Genomic DNA, 16,575 nt, shown 5'->3' on the forward strand with positions numbered 1-16,575 from the left:
TTGCATTGCCTATTCCTACTTCTGGGTCATAGTTCAAAGGCACTGGTCAAGAAGAAGTAGAAGACCTGAAGAGCAACATTACTGTCACAAGAGATCACTTCTGGCCAAGAGATCAGGGACCTTGAGGGACAATTACTTTGAGTTCCAAAGGAACAGGGGCTCTGAGAACAATATCATTTCTGACCCCAAGGAAACAATGGTCCTCCTTAAGTATAGACCTAAGTACAATGAGCACCTCTCCCAAAATTGGGAAAATTTTGGAAAAAACCTATCTCAGAAGCATTGAAAAATTCCACACTCCCAGCTCTAAAAAGAATAGTGCAGAAAAAAGCCTGAAGCTTGAGACAGCATTACCTTCACACCCTGGGAAAAGAGCCAAATTTTAACAATAAAGTTCAAAATTAAGACATATCATAGAAAATGAGCAAACAAACAAAAAAAAAACATGACTACAAAAAGTTTCTATGGTGACAGAGAAGATCAAGACACAAACTCAGAAGTATTAGCAAAAAGATTACAGAAAATCATCCCCAGGATAATATACTATGACCAAGTAGGATTTATACCAGGAATGCAGGGCTGGTTCAATATTAGGAAAACTATTAGCATAATTGACTATATCAATAACCAAACAAATAAAAACCATATGATCATCTCAATAGATGCAGAAAAAGCATTTGATAAAATCCAACATCCATTCCTAATAAAAACACTTGAGAGCATAGGAATAAATGGACTTTTCCTTAAAATAGTCAGGAGCATATATTTAAAACCATCAGTAAGCATCATATGCAATGGGGAAAAACTGGAACCTTTCCCAGTAAGATCTGGAGTGAAGCAAGGTTGCCCACTATTACCATTATTATTTAATATCATATTAGAAACACTAGCCTCGGCAATAAGAGTCGAGAAAGATATTAAAGGAATTAGAGTAGGCAATGAGGAAACCAAACTATCACTCTTTGCAGATGATATGATGGTATACCTAGAGAACCCCAGAGATTCTATTAAAAAGCTATTAGAAATAATTCATAATTTTAGCAAAGTAGCTGGCTACAAAATAAATCCCCATAAATCCTCAGCATTTTTATACATCACCAACAAAACCCAACAGCAAGAGATACAAAGAGAAATTCCATTCAGAATAACTGTCAGAATACCATAAAATATTTGGGAATCTATCTACCAAAGGAAAGTCAGGAATTATATGAGCAAAATTATAAAAAAGTCTCCACACAAATAAAGTCAGACTTAAATAATTGGAAAAATATTAAGTGCTCTTGGATCGGCCGAGCGAACATAATAAAGATGACAATACTCCCTAAACTAATCTATTTATTTAGTGCTATACCAATCAGACTTCCAAGAAAATATTTTAATGATCTAGAAAAAATAACAACAAAATTCATATGGAACAATAAAAAGTCGAGAATCTCAAGGGAATTAATGAAAAAAAAAATCAAATGAAGGTGGCGTAGCTGTACCTGATCTAAAATTATATTATAAAGCAGCAGTCACGAAAACCATTTGGTATTGGCTAAGAAATAGATCAGTGGATCAGTGGAAAAGGTTAGGTTCACAAGACAGAATAGTCAACTATAGCAATCTAGTGTTTGACAAACCCAAAGCCCCTAACTTCTGGGAAAAGAATTCATTATTTGATAAAAACTGCTGGGATAATTGGAAATTAGTATGGCAGAAATTAGGCATGGACCCACACTTAACACCATATACCAAGATAAGATCAAAATGGGTCCATGACCTAGGCATAAAGAACAAGATTATAAATAAATTAGAGGAACATAGAATAGTTTATCTCTCAGACTGGTGGAGGAGAAAGAAATTTGTGACTAAAGATGAACTAGAGACCTTTACTGATCACAAAATAGAAAATTTTGATTACATCAAATTAAAAAGCCTTTGTACAAACAAAACTAATGCAAACAAGATTAGAAGGGAAGCAACAAACTGGGAAAACATCTTCACAGTTAAAGGTTCTAATAAAGGCCTCATTTCCAAAATATATAGAGAACTGACTCAAATTTATAAGAAATCAAGCCATTCTCCAATTGATAAATGGTCAAAGGATATGAACAGACAATTTTCAGAGGATGAAATTAAAACTATTACCACTCATATGAAAGAATGTTCCAAATCATTATTGATCAGAGAAATGCAAATTAAGACAACTCTGAGATACCACTACACACCTGTCAGATTGGCTAAGATGACAGGAAAAAATAATGATGAATGTTGGAGGGGATGCGGGAAAACTGGGACACTAATGCATTGTTGGTGGAGTTGTGAACGAATCCAGCCATTCTGGAGAGCAATCTGGAATTATGCCCAAAAAATTATCAAATTGTGCATACCCTTTAATCCAGTAGTGTTTCTACTGGGCTTATATCCCAAAGAAATACTAAAGAAGGGAAAGGGACCTGTATGTGCCAAAATGTTTGTAGCAGCCCTGTTTGTAGTGGCTAGAAACTGGAAAATGAATGGATGCCCATCAATTGGAGAATGGCTGGGTAAATTGTGGTATATGAATGTTATGGAATATTATTGTTCTGTAAGAAATGACCAGCAGGATGAATACAGAGAGTACTGGCGAGACTTACATGAACTGATGCTAAGTGAAATGAGCAGAACCAGGAGATCATTATACACTTCGATAACGATATTGTATGAGGACATATTTTGATGGAAGTGGATTTCTTTGACCTAACTGAGTTTCAATTGATAAATGACGGACAGAAGCAGCTACACCCAAAGAAAGAACACTGGGAAACGAATGTGAACTATCTGCATTTTTGTTTTTCTTCCCGGGTTATTTATACCTTCTGAATCCAATTCTCCCTGTGCAACAAGAGAACTGTTCGGTTCTGCAAATATATATTGTATCTAGGATATACTGCAACATATCCAACATATATAGGACTGCTTGCCATCTAGGAGAGGAGGTGGAGGGAGGGAGGGGAAAAATCGTAACAGAAACGAGTGCAAGGGATAATGTTGTAAAAAAAAAAATTACCCTGGCATGGATTCTGTCAATATAATTATTATTAAATAAAAAGAAAAAGAAAAAAAGAAAAAGAAAAAGAAAAAAAAAGAAAAGAAAAACAGCCATCTTGGAAAATAGATTGAGGCAAAATATTTTAAAAATAATATGTACTGACTTCTACAGAGCTATGATCAAAGAAAGAGCCTGGAAACTGTATTTCAAGAAATCATGAAAACGGTCTCAATATCTTAGAATGAGAGGGTAAAATAAAAATGGAAAGAATCTACCAATCACTACTCAAAAGACTCTCAGAAGTCTAGCAGAAGCCTCAGAATTCTAGCAATTCCAGATCAAAGAGAAAATACTTCAAGCAACTAGAGAAACCATTCAAATACTATAAAACCATAGTTAGTATAACACACAGTTTAGCAGCTATCATATATTAAAGGAGTGGAGGGCTTGGTATATGGAAGACAAAAAGAATGGGGATTATGACAAAGAATGAGTTCCTCAGCAAAACTGAGTATAAATCCTTCAAGGGAAAAAAATAGACATTTAATAAAATAGAGGACTTTCAAGCATTCTGATGAAAAACTAGAACTGAATAGAAAAATCTTCCTTCAATTTTAAAACTGAAGAGAAACATCAGTAAATGTAAAAGAGAGATCATAAGAGACACAATAAGGTTTATCTTTCTCTATGAGAAGATAACTTCCAAGACCTTTATCAGCATAGGGGCCATTAGAAGGATTCTACACACAAAGAGGGGGTGGAAGTGAATTGATTATGTTTGGATGATATAAAAAAAAGTGGATAGATAAGAAAATGGGATGCCCTGAGAGAAAGTACAAAGGAAAGGAAGAATGAGGAAAATTATCCTACTTATAAGAGGCACACACACAAAAAAGAGATTTTACAATGGAAAGGAAAATGATGTGTGGGTGGGGAAGGGGGAGCACAATTCTTAGATTACATCTAAATTGGTTCCAAAAGGGAAAACATATATACTTTGTTAAAAAAAAAAATCTCAGAAAAGAAGATTTTCTTTTGTGTAGCAATGTGTAAAAATATTTCTAACTCCATATAATAAACATGAAAAAAATTACTGGCAAAATTTTTTACTAGACCATAGTAATACATTAATTGCAAAGTGAAATGTTAAAATTATATATGTAATAATATCTACTCTCTATATGAAGTAGTAAGCAAATAATTTTTAAGATTGAGACCCTACATGTACCTATCTTTTGGGAATGTCATGAAGAAATATACTGTCATTCAATAAATGGTAATTCTAAATTATGTGACAATATATAGAATATTATAGTTAAATATCAATCTTATACTATATTATTAACAAAAATTTATTCAAAGCACTTTGATATTTATTAGCTAGGTAGGAAGTCATTTATCTTATGAACCTTCATTTTTCTCATCTATAAAATGGGGATATTTGTACTGTATACTTGGCCACTGTAGTGGAACATGTGTTTTGTAACTTCTCTCTATATGTTATATTGAAATATTTACATACATAGTCAAATAAATGCAATATAATTAAACATGCATTATATACATATGAATTATTAAAAGGGAGAAAATCCTACATTAAAGATTATTTAGTAAGTCTGACTATCAGGACATTTATGAAAGCTAAAAATCCTATTAAAAACAGATACCTTCTCAAGTAATGTAATTTACCCATAAGAGGAAAGAGGTAATCTGGATTTTGCAGAATTGGTGTTTTATATTTTATATAGTCCTTTTTTGAAATATTATTAAATAAAACATTTAAAAGTCTTAAATCCTTTTCAAAGTCACTAGAGACTCTGAATTTTAAAAAGTTACCAAATATAGCACCAGCAAAATGCTAAGAAATAATATTAAGTCTGTAGATATATAAACAAACATTTCTTCTCCACATTGAGATAATTATTTAGACTTGAATATCAAAACTTAGTACTATTTTTGGCTATATACGTAGAATAGCAAAGTGGATTTCATTATTTTTTCTTTTACAAACCTTTGATTAAAGAAATAATAAGATCATAAAAAGGTAAGTAAGAAAAAAAAAACTATGTTTCTAACCCTTTGGCTTTTCCACAATGTAAATAAGCATAAGTAGTACTTGACTCTCCTCTTTGAATAAAGAATAATACGAGTTGCTTTTTTTGTTTTCTTGTTTGGAAATATTTTAAAGTCAGTTGCATTGCTGAGAACAGACAAAAGATAAAAGATCTACAAATTAAAAAAAAAAAAAAACAACTTTAAAAAACAAAATGCAAAGACTCCAAAAATAAAATAGCACAAAAACAAACCCAAGTTTTCCAAATTTGGACTCCTCATGGGGATCCAACTATTCCTAACTTTTTAGTTATTGAAACATTTTCTGAATATTAGCAGCTCTCTCGCCTACCTGACGAGTCTGAGTTGCAGCCCTTCACTGTTTCCCCTCCTACTGTTGTAGACATCACAGCCATAACAAACATTGAAGAAGAGCTACAAAATGCAAGAATAATGGAAAAGCAAGTTAAAAAAACTGAAGGGTGGAAAGGATCCTGGTAATCTGAACAGGAACCCACCAATGAAAAAAAGCTATGAGAAAAAGGAAATTGAAAATACAAAAAAAAAAGAAGAAGAAGAAAAAGAAGAAGAAGAAGAAGAACCATCAACCTCAACTGCTCGACATTGCAGTTTAGTTGACTTGGGATGATAAATGGAAAATCTGGAATGAAAGAATTTCATCTTTTTACAACAGTCCTTGCATTATGTTGTACTATAGTTAGATATTTACATCTATGGCCAGGGTTTAAACAGAGGTCATTTCATTCAAGGCTTTCAATTTTTTCCCTTGAAAAGCCAGGGGAAAGAAAACAGAATGATCAGAACTTCTGCTATGCTTGAGAGAGAGAAGCCATATTTTATAATATATTTCTCTATCTTTAACTTTTGACAATATGACATCAATTGTTGCAAATCTTCTCAGGCTGTGTATAAAATCTACTGATGCACACTACCTTTAAAATTATAAAGAGATGTAGCAGTGAGTTTTTTTTTTCAATTGCTTTCAAATACCAGCAATTGTGGTGTATTTCTACCAATTCTAGTGACTTAACACCTTGTTTCAAATTCTGGCTCATAACAAGCAATGAGTTTCATTCATTTTACCTACTAAACAGCAAAAGCAGCACACCAAAGTTTTTTAAAACTGGTCATCTGCAGCAACTGTCATACATTGAAGAAAAGCCTTTCATCAGTAAAAAAAATATATAATTATAAACACACACACACACACACACACACACACACACACACACACGTATAACAGGTACATTTATTTCTTTTCCTTTAAAGTAGAAAAAAATCTAGCTGCACCTTTACAGGTAGAATGAAGAGGGATGAGTTTTTGGTCCTGAGTCAACTTTCTAAGATTTTAAGTTGGAAAACAAGGGCTGAACTGTATTGGTAAAGAAGATCCTCCCCAAGACTTTTTCAGACCAATAAAATCAGTTACGGTTTTAGAGGAAAAAACTCTCAAACAAAATCTACTTTGAGGGAAAACAGATTTGTTTTTAACACATTTTGAGGTCTACTACAGTTTTGAACTTCTCTGTCTTAAACCTTTTCCATTAAAATTCCCATGCTTAATATTCTGGCCTGAAATTTTTGTAGTAGCTGTGATGTTAGCAAAAACAACAAACAAACAAAAAAATAGGTAGAAAATTAGGTCTATATTCCAAGTAAGTCAAGTCATTAAAATACCAGGCAATATTTTTTAACTTAGAACAAATCAATAGTCTAAGAATATAAGGCATTCTGAAGAGTCTTCAACAAGAACCTTTATTTTCTCAAAATTGATATCATTGCTTAAATAGTGAAATATTAAAACACCATTTTGACAACTATAATGCTTCTAATTATGTTGGTTCTTAATTTAATTTCATGTCAAATTACATTTTAGTTGTATTGCCACTGTAATTATATCTAAACATTTTTTTTCTTTTCCACCTAAAAATTATTCTACATAAAAGTACCTTTTTAAAAATGCTAAAGAGAATACTGAAGCAGTGTTCCTGAGCAACATTCCTTCCATTTCTCTTATTTTCTTCATTGTTATTTTGAGTACTTAATCTAAGAATGTTTATATTACAGTTAGATTTTTGTTTGCCATTTTTAAATGGTTTTTTAAAAAAATTCGGAATTTCTAGACTAGAATCATGTTTCTAGGTGATAGATTGAGAGGGCCCCTTATGGTTATCTAATCCAAACCCCTCATTTTACAGATAAGGAAACTGAGGCTAAGAAGTCAAATGACTTGTCCAAGGTTGATCAAAGTTATTCTGAAATTTTAAAGCTGAGATCTTGATCACATGCATAAACTTAAACCAGTATAATGAAAACAGAACATATATTTAAAAATTCAACAACTCTGAATAAGGAAGCATCACATATCAAGACTAAAATGTATTATTTTCAAGTACTACTACCAAACTAACAAGAAAACATTTGTGTGTATGAATAAATAGATGCCTTCCAAATGCTTTTTGTAAAGGAGCAAGAATCACTTTTCCCAGGACTTATGCAATAGTGTCTACTGCAAATAAAATGTGTAATACATATAGTCCTGAACGACTTTCTCATGTGTTTGAGTACATACTGGAGACTCAAAATAAAATAACTACAGAACAGAAAATAATGCTGATTAAATATATAAATATATTTCTATTCGATTATATATATATAAATTTTTTAAAATACTAACTACAATAGTCATCTTTCTTTCTTTCTTTTTTTTTTTTTGCTGAGGCAATCTTGCCCAGGGTCACACTGCCAGGAGGTATTATGTGTCTGAAGTCACATTTGAACTCAGGTCCTCCTGACTTCAAGACTGGTGCTCTATCCACTATACCAACTAGCTGCCCCATAGACATACTTTCTTAAGGAAGAACTCCAAACTTATAAAATAAAATAAATCAAACTTCACATGAAAAAGTATTTTAAAATAAAGTGATTGTAAACTTGACACATAAGTTTTCATGTCAACATGATAAACTTTAAAGTCATAGAAATTTTACATATATAAATATGATTATAAAACACAAACTGTAATCAAATATTTTACTAGGAAAATATTTATTAAAAATACCTTTATTTGAAGAAAAAACCCCAATGCTTAATAGAAATGTTGTTTAAAATAAAACCTCTGTTCTAGTCAAAGAAAATTGACTGATTAAATGTGAATTTACTAAGCAATTGGTTTCCAGACACCACTTGATGAAAAGGGGTATGATTATTCTCTAAACCTCCTGCCTATCAGCACAAGTGGCAGCAATTTATAGTAATTTTAAATCCTTGTATCTCTCCATCTCTTCATGGAATTAGACGCTAACTCAAATAATTCTTCAACACTCAGAATGACAGACAAGAGGAAAAGTGGAGTTAAGAAAGCAAAATTTGAGAATTACCATACATCTGAATATTTATACATATAGTACAGAAAGGAAACTACTTTAAAATCTGAGCTATGAATCCAAACTTTTTTTTTTATAGGAAGTGACTACTTTCTATTTGGACTAAGTTTTTCTTGAGAACAATGGTTAAGTTATGATTTTTGGTTATTGCTGAAAGCTGCCAAATATGAGCTCTCTCTCTTTCTTTAGCTCCTTAATATTCTGAGAAGAAAAGGAATTGTAAAGATGTCTTCCAGACACAGCTAGCTCTGATTTCATGATCAAGGAATTGGGGATGCCAGTAATGGGCTCTATTAGAAGGCACTTTTCCAAATCTGAAAAATATCAGAATGCTCAAGAGGCATAATTTTAAGTTACTGCCTATGAAATACACCTAACCAAGCAAGGCAGATAAAAGTTAACAATAATGTACAGACAACAAGACATCAAAGGTTCTCAGATCAAGTGCTAGAAGAGAATTCAGAGTCCAGCACTTTCACTTGGTGGATACAGACACTAGGAGATGAACGGGCTTGTCCACAAAGGTACAGTGAGCAGGCATCAGCTTCAGATTTGAACCAAAGCCTCTGTTCCAAAGTCATTGTTCTTTTGTTAAGGGCACTTTGTGTTTTTCAGTTAATACCAATGAGCCAAAGGTTAAAATGGGGCTAAAAAAGTTTGTTTTTAGTCTGTAAGTAATTGTGCACCTAACAGCAACGTCAGCTGTATAAGCAGTCTTGATTCTTCATTGCAACCCATGGTTTTATATGCTATATATGCCAAATTTTTGGTGATGTCTGTGGAATGAAAAAATTTTGTAGAATAATGTAGTCTGATTTATAAATTTAGGAGTAGGGTGAGAACTCAAAGCTAGAATAATAATTTGTATGTAAAACTTGTTTCATTTTGTTTTGTAATGAATGAAACAGTTTGTGATTAAGATATAACAAAAAACTAGATGAAATGGGTACTGGAATTAGAGTGAAAATGAAAAAAAAAGAGGGACAAAACCCTGAGGTTACTGGATCACATATACTCTTAGAAGCAATTACAGAGGTCACCTAGCTAAAGCACTTTGTTGCACACATAAAGAAACATGTCTAGAAGTTAAAGGATATAACAAAGGTCACCACCATAGTAAATTGTTAAGTGGGATTGGAACTCGAGCTCACTAGTTCCAAATTTAGCATTTTTTCCACTGAACAAAATTCACTCAAACTCAGTAAGTTAATTCCTCTCTTCTCTTCTTTCTCCTTACCTCCCTTCTTCTTTCCTCCTTCTCTCCCAATCTCCTTCCCTCAGTATTGAAGTTAGGGGAGAAATAAAGACAAACGTAATATTCATTATATTCATTACTCACATTAATAGAAATAGTTGTTACTATTCCCTACCTTTTCCATTATTTTGTATTTAACTTATCAATTTACTTATTACATTGCCTCATAGAAAGTAAGGAAAGATCCTGTTTTTTATTTTTATTTTTCTGTCTCTATACCTAGTATTGGATCTCTCACACAGACTAAGTGATTATTAAATATTCGAGGAATTGGAGTCATGATCTTAGCCCCTTAGGAAGATGACAATAGTTAATTGAGGAGGTAACATGTCAGCACTTTATAGCTTTAATATGATAAAACAGCTACTATTGTTGTGTATAGAGAGAAATTTAACATGGAGGCAATCAGATAAAAGAGAAAACTTCCAGGTATTGATTTCAAAGATTTCCTTGAAGTGAAAGCATTTGAACTAGATACGTAAGGTGGAATATCAATTTGAAGAGATAGGGGTATACTATTCAAATGTACAAAACATGAGCAAAAGAGACAGGAAAATGTCTGATATTTCAGAAGAGGTGGCAAATGGTTTAACTGGCCAAAGTACATGAAATGTAATATGTATAGCACAGGATGAGACATGTGAAGTAGGTTAAAGGCAAATAAATCATGCAAGCTCTTAAATATGACATTAAAGAATCTGAAAGTTAATCAATAGTCAGAAAAAAAATCATTAAAAATTTTTGAGCAAAAAAGTTGGAAAGACATAAACTGATGTTGAGTGAAATAAGCAGAACCAGGATAACAAAGTACAAAGTAACAGCAAGATTATGTGATAATCAACTATTACAGACTTAGCTCCGTCTCAGCAATGTAGTGATCCAGGACAATTACAAGAGACTTGGGATGGAAAATGCCATTCACAACCGAAGAGAGAATTATGGAGCCTGAATGTGGATCGGAACACAATATTTTCACCTTTTTTTAATGTTGTTTTTTTTCCCTTTTGGTCTGATTTTTCTTGCATAACATAACAAATATGAAATGTTTAAAAGGATTGTACATGTACAACCTGTATTGTATTGCTTGCTGAATTGGTGAGGAGGTGTTGGAATCCTTACAAACTGCTAACTCATTAGAGTTGATAGATTATTGATCTGATCTTACAAGAAGACGTTTTGGGCCAGAACCTGAAACAAGGTACTAAGTAGAACTAATTAACACAAGGCTTGTGTTCACACCTATACTCATTGGAGTTCACAAGTATGGGAGTTTCACAAAGTAAACTTTGTAACTTTGTGAATTCACACATCCCTTGAAGCTCTTAGGTCCAGAGAGCACTCTGGGAAGAAACCCACAATTCCTCTCTCTTGTATAAAAGAGACAGACAGAGGCTTTCGGTCAGATCTCAGCTGAATTACGCCAGAAGCCCTCTCTCTGAGGCAAGAGAGATTCATTGGAACATTTTCCACTTGGCTGGCTAGTGGTAGAAGGAAAATTTTCAGAGGAAGAAGCTACGAGTCGAGAGTTCAGAGGAAAACTGAGAAGGCTCTCTCAGAGGCACAACCAGATTCATCTTCATCTCACACCACTGTGGTTTCAGGGCTCCTGCACTTCCCCCACTGAGACCAAGCTGGTCTGAAAGACTCACCAGAAAGCTAGCCGAGCCCCAAGTGAAGGAGACAAGAGATTCATTCCATCTTTGTGCTGGCTGGAGGCTGAAGAAAGCAAAGGACAATCTGCAAGAGCTCTTGGAACCAAGCAGAGAGATAGACCTCAACTAACCGGGCTATTTTGAAAGGAGAAAATAAACGTTTGTATTTTTACCAGCTGGCTGCATTTGGGTGATTATTACTTTCAGCTGCAACTAAGACTGTCTCCAAGAAAAACCTTCCCACCCAGAGAGAACCTTCATTCTATATATTTTAAAGAAGAAAAAGATCACTGCAAGAAGGGAGTAGGGAGAAGAAATTTGGATCATAAAATCTTACATAAATGAATATTGAAAAGCATCTTTAATATGTATTTGAGGTAAACAAAATATTATAGAGGGGAAAAAAATTTCTGAACAGTGGAATGATGTGGTCAAAGGTATTCACGAGGAAGATTAATCTAGAAACAAAATGTTGGATAGACTAGAAGAGGGAAAAATTGTACATTTGGGAGGTCTGTACCACTGTTGAAGTCCAAGTGAGAGGTTAATAGAGGGTGACCTAGGCTGCTAGTAAAGGGAGTGGCAAGACAGGAATAAATAAAATATAAATAAAATATCTCTGTTGGTAAAACTAAGATGAGATGATATACCAAAAAATTACAATAATATAATGAAAAAGAAAACTCAGGAAAAATAAAATTGAAGACAATACGATAATAATGATTAGTGCCAGCCCTGGAAAAGAATGAATATGGAAGGGCAAGAAATGCTGTGTATTTTATCAGATTCAGTTTGTTGCTTTGGTTGGTTTTGTTGAGAATTATTTTTAAAAGAATCTTGCCAAGGAAAGGATATCTAGATAGGGAGAAGAATGGAATATTTGGCAATGAATATAATATGAAAGCAAAAAGAAGAGCTCATAAATCATCTACTGTCTTAATTGTCTTTTAACTTCCTTAATATGATTCCCAACTCAAATACCCTAAACATCAGCTTACTAAAAGAGCCACTCTAAACAACCAAGTAGCCAACACAATAAAATAAAATCCACAAAGAACAGAAGAAGACGAGAGGGGAGGGGAGAGGCTTGAAGTTGGGTGACTTGTCACTTTTCCCTTCCTGAGGTCAAAAAACTTATTTTCATTGTTTATTTACTCTAAAAAGATCATTTCACCAACTACTACCAGAGAAAGTAATTACTAATAATAAAGAAAACCATACATCAACAACTAAAAAGTTTTGCTTTTAAAAAAAATTAAAACAATAGTGCCATATCTTCTGTAGGGTTTTTTTTTTAAGACAACTTGGTCATTGGAGAAATTTTTACATGGAAAATCCAATTAAGATCCTATTATATTTAGTTTTCATATGTGCTAGTTTTGAGTTAATTGAGAAGAGTAGCAGCCAGAGCATAGTGAGTAGAAATTCTACTTCACAGAAAATAATCTAGGTTCAATCTTGCTTCTGACACATTCAAGTTGTTTTGCCTTTTGACAAGTCAGGATAACTGCTGATCTTCATTAGAAGGAGGGTTTTGTTGTTGTTTTCACTAGAGAGACCTTTACTTTAGTGAATTCACATATTTAGACTAAGAAAAATGTGAAAAGAATTCAATAATCACTTCAGTAACAGCTATAACTTTAAAAATTGTGAAGATATTTACCTGTGCTATTTTTACCTATAAAAATAGTCTGTATCACTAAATGAGGAATGTTACATTTTAAAAAGCATTAACACCTTTACTTGTATTGTTGTACTTCAATTTATATGGATTAAAACTCAGCTTTCCTTTTCCTTGCTTCTTGAGGGTAAGACTATTGTTGTGTTTGTATATCTACTAGCTAGCAAAATGCTTTTAATATAGTAAATACTTTTAATATGCATTTGTTGTATGTATATTCTTCACCATTGTTTTTTTTTAAAAGATGTTTTTAAGATGCCATGCAGAATTATATCATATGCTTGGAAAAATAAATTTTCTCTTCAGTTAATTTTTAAATTAAGTGTCTAGAATACTTTGCCTACAAGAAGGAATTTTACAGGAATGACAAATTAGGAGTTTCAAACCACTAACAGCTAACTTAATGAGTAAGGAAATAGCAAAATTGGCCTCTATAAATGAGATGAACTGAGACCGTTCCTTATTCTTATTCCTTCCCAACCTTCTGTTGTGATGCTAGAAGAGAAAATGGAGATATAAAAATCCAAACTGATGAAAAGGTTATTTTCACTTAATAGATATAATAGAGAGCACAAAATATATGAAATCCCCAAAAAGGAGTTAAAAGATAAAAAGATTTAAGAAACACTTTGTCACCTACTTTTCAAACTGCACGAAAAATACTCCCCTCTCTTCAGTTACATTTAATTTATAGTTACTGTGAGAATATGAACATTATATACAGTTGTTAAAATGATTCATCATTAAATAAGAAAATTATTATTATTAAAGAAATTAGCTGAATTATTTTGTCACTGAACAGTACTGGTTTCTTACCTTTAAAAGTTCAAAGTAATGTAGACAGTGGTACACAGGGGCTAGAAGTAGCCTGGGTAAAACATACTGAACAGCTTCTTTAAAACCTTCACCTATTGACTAGAAAAGAAAGCAATTTATACAGTTATAGTTCTTGTTTGTTTGTTAATATTACAATGGACAATTTCATGTAAAAATCACAATACCTGTAAGTAGAGGGCTGCCCCAGGCTTGGATAACTGACTAAGAAAGTGATCATGAAAACCAGGTCGCAGTATGTCTTGAGCATATGATTCATATGGATCAAATGCCAATTCCTTTGAAAACAAAAAGCATACAGAATAAATACATTATAATAAAAAAAATACAACTGAAATATCTTGTTGGAAATAAATAGGCCAAGATTTCTTTTTTTTAATCGTCTCATCTCCCAAATTTTATTTTATTTTTTTTTTTTAATAATAACTTTTTATTGACAGAATCCATGCAAGGGTAATTTTTTTTAACAACATTATCCCTTGCACTACCTTCTGTTCCAATTTTTCCCCTCCCTCCCTCCACCCCCTCCCCTAGATGGCAAGCAGTTCTATGTATATTAAATATGTTGCAGTATATCAATAGGCCAAGATTTCATATTCTCTTTGAAAATCAAGTCATATCTTGGTGCTATTATTTTGTGCTATTTTTGTAAACAAAATTATTGCATAAATTTTAATAAACTGTTACAGCTTGAGCCTTGTATTTTCACATAAAGAAAGAATATGTCATTTTTTGCAAATATGATATTTAACTTATGTATCTGATAATACCTGCTTCCACAGGATCTATCTATAACTACAGGTAAACAGCTGAGCTAACAATAAGCTTTTTGAAAATTATCATTGTATAAGAAAACACCTTTCTTGCTATGTAACATAGCAACTAAATTGATAAAAGTTATAGATTAAAATATTTCTTGATTTAACTTTAAAGGGACCACATCTTATAAAACACACACACACTCACTCTCTCTCTCTCTGTATATATATGTTGTTGAGGCAATTGGGATTAAGTGACTTGCCCAGGGTCACACAGCTAGGAAGTGTTTAGTGTCTTGAGCCCAGATTTGAACTTAGGTCCTCCTGACTTCAGGACTGGTACTCTATTCACTGTACCACTTAGCTGCACCACTCACTATTCATCTTAACAGAAAAGGAGTTTCTTTTTTTTTTTTTAATATGCATAAGATTGTGATAAAACAAATATTTTCTCAGGCCTATTCCCTGATAGCAAGATTAACTTTTCTATCCTGTAAATGGAAGACAAATTTATAACACTGAAGATAAAAGCTCTGGTGATCACAAAATACCTTTGGGGGTCAATGTAGTACAATGCAAAAGCAATGGCTCCTTACTCCTTCCTTACACTTAATTCTGTGTGTGATCCTAGGCAAATCACTGAACTGTCTGTTCTGGGCCTCTGCTTTCTAGTAAGTAAAAGAAAGGGATGGAGCAGATGGTCTCAAGGTTCCCTTCCAGTTCTACATTTGAGATCTTACAGTGTTACTCTGAATAACATACTCAAAAACTTTCTTATAAAGACAAGGGCTTTAAAAAATAATAACCATAAAATGTCCCAAATCCAACATACACCAACACAGCTGAGTAGTAGGCAATAGCTTAAACAATGTGATGAATATATTATTGATTACATATTTAAAATTCAGTCTTGAAGAAGTTTTAATACAGGCAACTTTAATTTAATTTTCTTTGTAATCTCCCTGTTTTCTCTTATAACACAGAATAGGGCTAAAGTGAATGGCCAGATGAGGCAACATGGCTTAGTGGAAAGAACTTTTAATGTTAAGTAATGGTATAAAATATTATTCAAAAGAATGAGCTGGATCTTTTGCATATCCAACTATAAAACTGGCTATTAATCAGAGAATTTTTTTAAAAAGATCTAAATTTCCCCTAAATCCAGACTTTTAGTTTGGGAATGTGAGCTATAAAGAAAGCAAAGTCTTAGAATACAGAGAAGAAGAATGAATAGGCAAATAAAGAACTAGTCCATTATTTCTTAGCACCTCATACTTTTCTTAAATATTTCAAAGAAGACAGAGCCACCAGCCTTTCTCTGGTGGGTCGGAGTACCTCAGAACCTGTTATTCAATTTTTAAATTTGTTACCCTCAATCTGCTAAAGAGCTATCTTATTCCATTGGTCTCTCACATTGACTAACACAGAATAGATACTTTATAAATATCTGCTGATGGATTCACTGAAAGATGAAGTCTAGGTACTTTAGCCTGACTTTGACCTTGTTGTATGGGAAACGTTATAGAAAAGATCAGCTTGCCAATATCTCTAACAGGAGCAAGCTTTCTCCTACTACTTTTATGTTTGAAGAGAAATAGATTTTCTAAGGCTTAGAAGTATAACAGGATTTTTAGTGGTAAAGAATATGAAACCAAGTAGATGTTCTTTGAGCAGAGAATAGTTAAATAACTTATGGTATGTAAATATAATGGAATATTGTTATGCAATGACATATTAACAAACAGTGAATACAAAGGCTACAGGGAGGCATTGGGAAAACTTGGCATGAACTAATGCAGAGAGGAGAAAGCAGAAAACAAAATTAACAGTAATTACAACAGTGTGAAATGAAGAGGACAATAAACCACAATATTGAAACTGAATGCTATGCACTTATTATGATCAAACTTGGCTTTTAAGGAG

At 32.8% G+C, this 16,575-nt stretch overlaps 1 protein-coding gene across 2 annotated transcripts in view; it reads right to left on the reverse strand.

Annotated features, from left to right (window-relative positions):
* The window catches only part of SOS1 (SOS Ras/Rac guanine nucleotide exchange factor 1), a 172,527-nt gene that overhangs the window by 64,719 nt on the left and 91,233 nt on the right, over positions 1-16,575 (reverse strand). For both annotated transcript variants that reach the window (XM_051975136.1, XM_051975137.1), the window contains exons 7-8: positions 14,062-14,172; positions 13,877-13,975 (exon numbers count right to left, since the gene is read on the reverse strand). In XM_051975136.1, the coding sequence (XP_051831096.1) occupies positions 13,877-13,975; positions 14,062-14,172 (210 nt within the window). The remainder of the gene's footprint in view (positions 1-13,876; positions 13,976-14,061; positions 14,173-16,575) is intronic.

This window comes from Antechinus flavipes, chromosome 2, assembly GCF_016432865.1.
Source record: "Antechinus flavipes isolate AdamAnt ecotype Samford, QLD, Australia chromosome 2, AdamAnt_v2, whole genome shotgun sequence".
Taxonomy (NCBI): domain Eukaryota; kingdom Metazoa; phylum Chordata; class Mammalia; order Dasyuromorphia; family Dasyuridae; genus Antechinus; species Antechinus flavipes.